The sequence below is a fragment of the Fulmarus glacialis genome, unplaced genomic scaffold (genome assembly GCF_000690835.1).
Source record: "Fulmarus glacialis isolate BGI_N327 unplaced genomic scaffold, ASM69083v1 scaffold26651, whole genome shotgun sequence".
NCBI lineage: Eukaryota > Metazoa > Chordata > Aves > Procellariiformes > Procellariidae > Fulmarus > Fulmarus glacialis.
In genome coordinates this window covers 11846-19036 of record NW_009192637.1, presented here as the reverse complement: position 1 = coordinate 19036, position 7191 = coordinate 11846, and the positions used below count along the sequence as shown (strand labels likewise).

Genomic DNA, 7191 nt, shown 5'->3' with positions numbered 1-7191 from the left:
CGGAGCTGATGGGATGGAGGGTCTGGTAGGACTCTGTGATGAAGCTGGGCTCAGAGAACTCAGAGGGTGGCACGCACTGTGCATGCTCGATGCCATAACCTGCCGGCAGAACAGGAGCGTCAGAAAGGAACCCAAACACAAGCAGCTCAAAGAAACCAGAGCGTTGCTCACTCCCCCTCCAAACTCCCACAGCACAATGAGATTTGAGGTCTGCAGTGCAAGAGGAGACTGTCTTTGGATATAAAATACCTGGAAAAATTGGGCATGAATTTTGAGTAAGGTTTCTAAAAGCTACAGAGAGATTGCGTCTTATAATTGCAGCGATTTAAAAAAATAAGACATCCTTAACCACCATCAGTGTGCATTACGCCAAACTCCTCTCAAGCAAGCTGCTAGTGGGAAAAAGCTAGAAAAACGTAAAGAGGATAGTCTCAGCAAAGGAGATATAGGACAAAGAAGTTTCATTGATTGCAATAGATAAGTCACTTCCACGGTCACCTCTCCTCACTGGCCAGAGCCTGGAATCCCAATTCAGGTGAGTTGGGTTTTTTTGCTGGGTCATGAAAGATATCACGGATTTCAAATGCCCTTAAAGAACATCTCCAAACCAATGACAATGGGAAGTGTGGGAGTCTAGATTGATGACTCAACTCTTTCCTTGCTAAGCTCCTACCTAGCAATTCAGAATTAGGCCTCCTTCCCCCACACCCCCCCATTTTTTAATACGTTTTTTAAAATTCCTAATTTTCTGGGGCATCGAGGTCGCTTTTCAGGTCTACTGAGCTACAGCTTCAAACAAACAGTGCTTGCAAAGTCAGATTATGGCATCTCAAGGCAGACCCCAAAAAATAAAGATGGCTTCTAAATAAACCCAAAACACTAGGAAAGACAAAATTACACACTTTGCATGCTCTGCAATGACAGAGCAACAATTGCATGGTGCAGTCCTCATGTGATGCAGACAAACCTCTAATAGGTGGCACTTTCATGCCTGGAAGCACCAGAATGATACCGATAATTGAGACTTACTAATTAAGTAGTCTGAAGTATAGCGGGATTCTGGATATGTTGTATTCATTCCATTTGCTGGGTATGGTTTTACCTCTTCTGCAAAGAGAAAAGGAAGGAAATGTCACATGTCCATAGGCATATCGTGCTTTGCAAGACTTGCTGTAATACAGAGAGGTCTGAACTTCCTTAAATGCTCCTCTCTGGGTTAAACTGGGACTTTCAAAGGAACAGAAATGAGTTACGAGCTGAAATCCCACTGAAATGAGTGCTTGATGCACTTGGGTTCCTTTGGGAATTCTTGCTGCAGGCATGCCCAAATTTAAACAAAACAAAACAAAACAAAACAGCAACAACTTTCTCAATCAGAGGCTCCAGGTGGTTCTGAAATACTAATTGCATAATTTCCTTGCTTGCCTTAATTTTTGTCGTCTTTCATTCTCTTGAGGATTGCTTATCACACTTACATGTATGAGCTCATGAAAAACCCCCACCATTCAAGGACAGTTGTTTTCCTGAAAAAGCCCCTATTTTTAGACCAACAGTAGGTGTGTGCGAGTGAGTGGGTAATGCATACCAAAACCAGCTCCTACAACCCCAAATTAATGCCAATTCCCAGCCTACACAGCACCTTTTACCTTACACCTGATGCAGGCAGAGGATCCTACGCTCAGAAAAGCTTTGTCGCGCTGTCCATCACCCAACTCCTGATACAGACTCCATGGTGTATATATGGGCAGCACGCAAAATTTTAGCCTTTCTGTAGGCATAATTCACTGAGAAAGAGCACGTATCACATCAAAGCATAGATCCTCTGCTTTCCCTTGCTTTTTCCGAGCACTTTGGTACCCCTGGGCTTGATGCTGAATTTGCTTTCCCATGTAAAAGCCACATTGCTCCTACCCTGACCAGTTTTTCCATTAACACCTTACTCATTCCAGCATGGCATGTGGGCAGAGATACTGGCATGGGAGATTTTATTTTCTTTGCAGAGGGTAACCAGAATAAAAAACACAGAGACAACTCCGGGTTATGCTTATTTCTGCGGAGGCTAAAGAGAAGCGAACCAAAGATAATGCACGTTCGCTCGCAAGGAGCCTAATTTTGGCCCTCTCTCCTGGGGATTGCAGGGTGGAAAATATTCTCTAACAAAAGGAGGTTTTGTGCAAACAGAGAGACCTAATGAGAAATGCTCTTTTCCTCTCCCCACGGTGTCTGCCAAGGGGCAGGGTGGGTGACCACAGAGAAAGAGAGCAACCTTCAGCTATGCTTACAGTCAAGTGGAGGGCACTGCTGACTGCTGGTAACTGAAGAGGTTATTTTAGGAAGAAATTTGGAAAAATATGCCTGAAAATACCCAAATCCATGCAGGGAAAAGTCGCCCATCTGCTGCCATTTTTAAACCCTGAGCAGCCTGTGGTACATGAGTCACTCTCAGAAAGCGCTCACAAGGGAGGCACGTTAGCAGAACGGACAGCAAGGTCACAGCCTGTCCCAGCATGACCTGATGCCGGCGGTCGCACCACTATAGGTAAAGCCAAATATTTTGGGGTCAACCACCACACCCAGCATCAGCACCCCCAAGCGATGACGGTGGGTGGCTGTGGAAGATGGAAGAGACAGCGACTGGCAAGTTGGACCCTGACTCCACGGGTGAGCTTGGATAAACCTTAATCTCTTCACGCTTCATGTCCTCAGCTGCAAAGTGGAGACAACCATCTCCTCTTGTGAGGGGAGAGATGTGACGGAGGATTTTGCATGTTATGTTTGTACAGCACCAGCACAACAGAACTCAGATCTTGTCAGGGGGTTTGGAGATGCACTACCAGTAAGACGAGTCCCATGACTTACAGGGAACAGAAGTTAGTCCTTCGGGTGAGGCTGGTTATTTCTTGGAAGCTCTTCTCAGTTACTCTCCAAATACTTCACAGATATTGCCCTTCTGGGAAATGTGTTAAGAACCCACCATAGAAGCTAAGGCTCAGATAGCTTATGCAAGAAGTGACAAAGTAAAACTGAACACAGAACGGAGATTTCTTGGTTCCCAGGGCTATGCCAACAGTGTTGAGACAGAAATTCAGCTTTATTCTTTTTCATCCTTTCAGAAGAAAAGCTGCAATAGGCACAAAGATTTCCAGCTTCTTTGTAAAAGCTCCTCTCTGTCTCAGACCTTTTGCATCCTCATGACTGCAGCATCTGAACACCCGTGTGTGTGTCAATGCTATAAGGAAACATGATCCCTACTTTACTGTGAAACTACAGCACCAAGTTCATCTCCGTGCCTTGGTGAATCTGCAGGAAGGAGCTGCAAACCCAGCTCTGATGCCTGAGTCAGTACCTGCAGCACATCGCGCCCCTCTCCAGTGGGTTTCAGCCCAAACAAATGAAGAAGGGAAGGCAGAGCTGCGTTACAAGTGATGGCTTATAGCAAGGAGAAATTGGACAGACCGCAATGTTTTGCTTTGTTTGGTTAAACTGCTTGCTGTTGATATAAGCACTCAATAAAAATTATGCAAAACGAGAAGAACAGAACAGATATAGAGTCAAAGAGCAGAAAAACAGCCTGTTGTACAGAGACCCTGGGAAGAGCTGTGTTTACCTTTTGCAAACCACAGGTAGCAGTAAAATTAGTAATCAGCAATTAACATCCATTTGTCAATGGTTTCCTGGAAGGCATAACTTTGCCCCCCCTCCCCTTCCTGCCACCAGTACAGGCCCACTGACAAGCACGCAGGGTTGGTATGATAGTGCAAGGGATATTCCAGGAAAGCAAACAGCTCTGCACAAAAACGAGCTAGAGACAGAGCCCAGATTTGCTGCTGCTTCTGCTCGCGGCTCTGTAAAAGGTGTTAAGCTCTGCACCTGCTCTTTAGAAACCATCCCAGGTTAAGTGTTGCTTGGACATCCAGACACTATGAAAATCAACACCCAAAATCAACGTGTGTGTCCGGAGTCAATGAAAATTAATGCCCTTAAATGCTGTCATGCAGGGACTGGCAGAGATGGCTTCTCCTGTGGGGGACACAGCCACTCTTAACAAAATGCCATTACACCTTTTGGGACACGAAACAAAGAAAAGCAGCCTCCAATCACAACTGGGAAATTAGGGTGGGATTTTGGTGGTATTGTTGTACCCAGTTCTACCGGAGGAAGCAGTAAAATTCATAACGGGAGCTGAACGAGCTGTGGAAGAATGCTTTGGAAAGTCCCACCGTCGTTTCCAGGCAGGCAGAGCATCCCTGCCCACTGTGGATTTCTGCCAAGTGGCTGGCGCAAACACCCTTCCTCTTTCAAGCAGTGCCAGGATTTGCATTGCCCACTGCCGGTTGGGATGCCCATTTGAAATCCTACTGGAAAGCTGGGCTTTGAAAGCTGCTTTTACTGGGATTAAAGCCCAAGGTGAACACCTCATTGCACAGCTAGGCTGTGAGCCAAGGTCTTTGGAAAGGCCCAAAATCAGGCTAGCCAGGACGGCGTGAGCCATTCACCCTGGAAACTCCAGGACTCACCTTTCTGCAAGATCTCCAGATGTTCCCAAAGGATATCTCCCACAAAGTCAGGCGCTAGCTCCAGGAAACACTCCTTGCCCAGGGCGCAGAGGGCAGCTCCGTTCATACAAAACTTCTGGAAATCCACTCCCTTCAGGCTAAACTCGTTCACCGCCCACATCACCCAGTCCCGCACGTGCGTCTCCGTCCACTGCTGGGGATCTGCAACAAGGGGGTGTAGAAGAGATCCATTAATGTGCAACCGCAAGCCATTTCCCCAGGAAAACAGGACACAAAACAGTGCTACAGCTGTCCCAGTAGATAAACACCTGCAGAGCTTCGTCCCTTAGACAGTCCATTGGCATAAGGATAAAACGTGGTGGGGGAACACTGTACCTACAGTTTGGATCAGCCCTATTTCACAGAAGGAACGAGCTTTGGATTTGTTTGGGACTTTTTTTAACAATCCCACCAGTTCTCTGACCCCTTCTCCCACCCATTTCTCCATTACGCTTGGTTTCTCCCTGTCACCAGCCTCTTGTAAAGGGTCCCTGCTGCTTCTCCATATAGTGGAGATGACTTGCAAATAGAAGTCCTGGAGCTGCCTCCAAAAGGAGCCCCAAAGTCCCCCCCAAGAGCAGTCATCCAGCAGAATTTAACAGGACAGACAGGCACAATCTCTCAGACAGGTGTAGTTTGCAAGTGGTACTGAAAGGTTTTGCCTGTATGTCCAGATTTTCCCAGCTGAAGCTGCCAAGAAACAAGGCAACGCTACCTGAAGAGAATCAACAAGAGAGATGGCAGATGTGGAGAAGGGCAGCCTGGCAGGAGGACACGATCTCTGTGTCTGCCACGGCTGCTCACTGAGAAGCCATGTCTTACCTTTGGGGATTCCCAGCCGCTGTTGCTCTTTTGCGAAGCCGCTGAAGGTGGCTTTCAATGCCTGAGACATCATTTCTTTGCTGCTGGGAGTTAATAAAGGCACATCCGCACATTCCATATCTGAAAGAAGCAGGAGAGAAAAATGGCCATAAGGACATGAGACTGGGGAAGATGACAGAAGTCCTCATAACACAGCAGACATTGAATTGTCAGAAAAACAGAGCAATTCATTTCACTTTTTTCTTCTGAAATTTTCACACGCAGATCTATAAATCTATACCCTGCAAGTCCATGAGCAGACTTCTTAAATACAGGAAAAATAAGTGTACTTATAGTAAGCCTGTGCTTAAAGGGCATAGACAAGCCATGTCTGGTAAGATAGGTTACATGGTGCACATGAATACGCTACTGGAAATTTGACGGTGATATCAAAGACCATTACGGACATCAGCCTGCGGGGCTTCCTCACCCTAGGTGCTATCTGGAGCCTGGGAGGTAGCTGAGCAACTCCAGATGCCAAAGAAGGTAAAGAGTCCTACACCAAGGTGAAGAAGAAAACAGGGAGAAAAGCATCTCTGAATTACTGCTCCACCTCTGGGCATCCCGGTCCAAAGAAAAGCAAGAGGAAAAAAATTGAAGAATCATGGGCAATCCTGGAAAAAGTAAGCTGACAGCAGGCTGAGGCAGGATGAAGAACCAGCAGAAAACCCATTCGAGGAGGGAGGGAAAACAAAGAGCTGGAAAATCCCACGTTAGCACAGAGTTACATCATGCGCAGCCCATAGCACGGAGCGACGCAATTCGGGGTGAGTCACTGAACAATGCTCAGCCGCCCCCATGGGAGAGTGCAGGGCCAAGCCAAGAACCAGGCTTTGGAGTGAGCCCTGATGAGAAGCAAAGCTCTTCCTTTCTTTTTGAGAAGCAAAAGTTTTCCTTTTTTTTTTTTTTTTTTTTTTTTTTCTTTTTCTAATTTATTTGGAAGGGCGCGGATATTTGTAGCCAAAGAGTTTCATAAACAAAAGCAACCGTTTTAAATAAAAAACAAAACAACTCCTCGATCCGAATAAAGGTTTGGCTCTTTTTTATATATTTTAAGCATTCCTGAAAAACATCTTTCGCAGAGAAGGAAAGCCTCATACAACCACCGTCTCAAACGACTGAACTGTATCGGTCTCATATGTAAATCTTCCACCTGAGGCTGGTTTAGCACTGTAGCCTATTGGAAATTTTTCAATGAAAACTGTTCTCAGTGGAAAAATGACAACATGCGCAAGCTCTTTTGGTGTTTTCATGAATGTCTGGATGTAGACATCAAAAGTCAAAGAATTCTCTGTTTTGTGGAAATCCCAGCCACCTCGGCTTACCATCACTCTAAACTAATTTAAGCTCTGATTTAATAAGCCATTATACCTGCAAAATGCTGGCGAGTGCTTGTTTCAAGCAGCGTGGAGTGCATCTCTAATGCAACGGCGAGCCAGGGCTGGAGACAGTGCTGCAGCCCAGTGCAACAATGCTGCTTGCCAGTCTGACCCAGTTTGGGGTTCCTGCTCCACTCAAGTCCTCCACAGCCAAACTCGCAAGCATCATTTAAAGTCCAAACAACACAATTTTGGGGTTTTTTTTGCAAGTGGGAATCTGGGAGTTGGATCGATAAGCATCCACGTGCAGCTCTGCAGCACAGGGTGAGGTTGACCATGCTGCAAAGCATCCCCAAATCATCAGCTGGATGCACCAAATGCAATTCCCCCGCTAAACCAAAGAGAATCACTTTTCTGTCTCCATCTTTGCACCTTCGACCTCTTGTCCCCAAGTA

At 46.2% G+C, this 7191-nt stretch overlaps 1 protein-coding gene across 1 annotated transcript in view; it reads right to left on the bottom strand.

Moving 5' to 3' along the window:
* The window catches only part of ETS1 (v-ets avian erythroblastosis virus E26 oncogene homolog 1), a gene marked incomplete at its 5' end in the record, with an annotated part of 22573 nt that extends 15635 nt beyond the window's left edge, over positions 1-6938 (bottom strand). Inside the window, 5 exon segments of the mRNA XM_009587159.1 lie at positions 2-99; positions 1030-1107; positions 4518-4718; positions 5379-5506; positions 6866-6938. Of these exon segments, the coding sequence (XP_009585454.1) occupies positions 2-99; positions 1030-1107; positions 4518-4718; positions 5379-5506; positions 6866-6938 (578 nt within the window).
* Between the last annotated feature and the right edge of the window lie 253 nt (positions 6939-7191).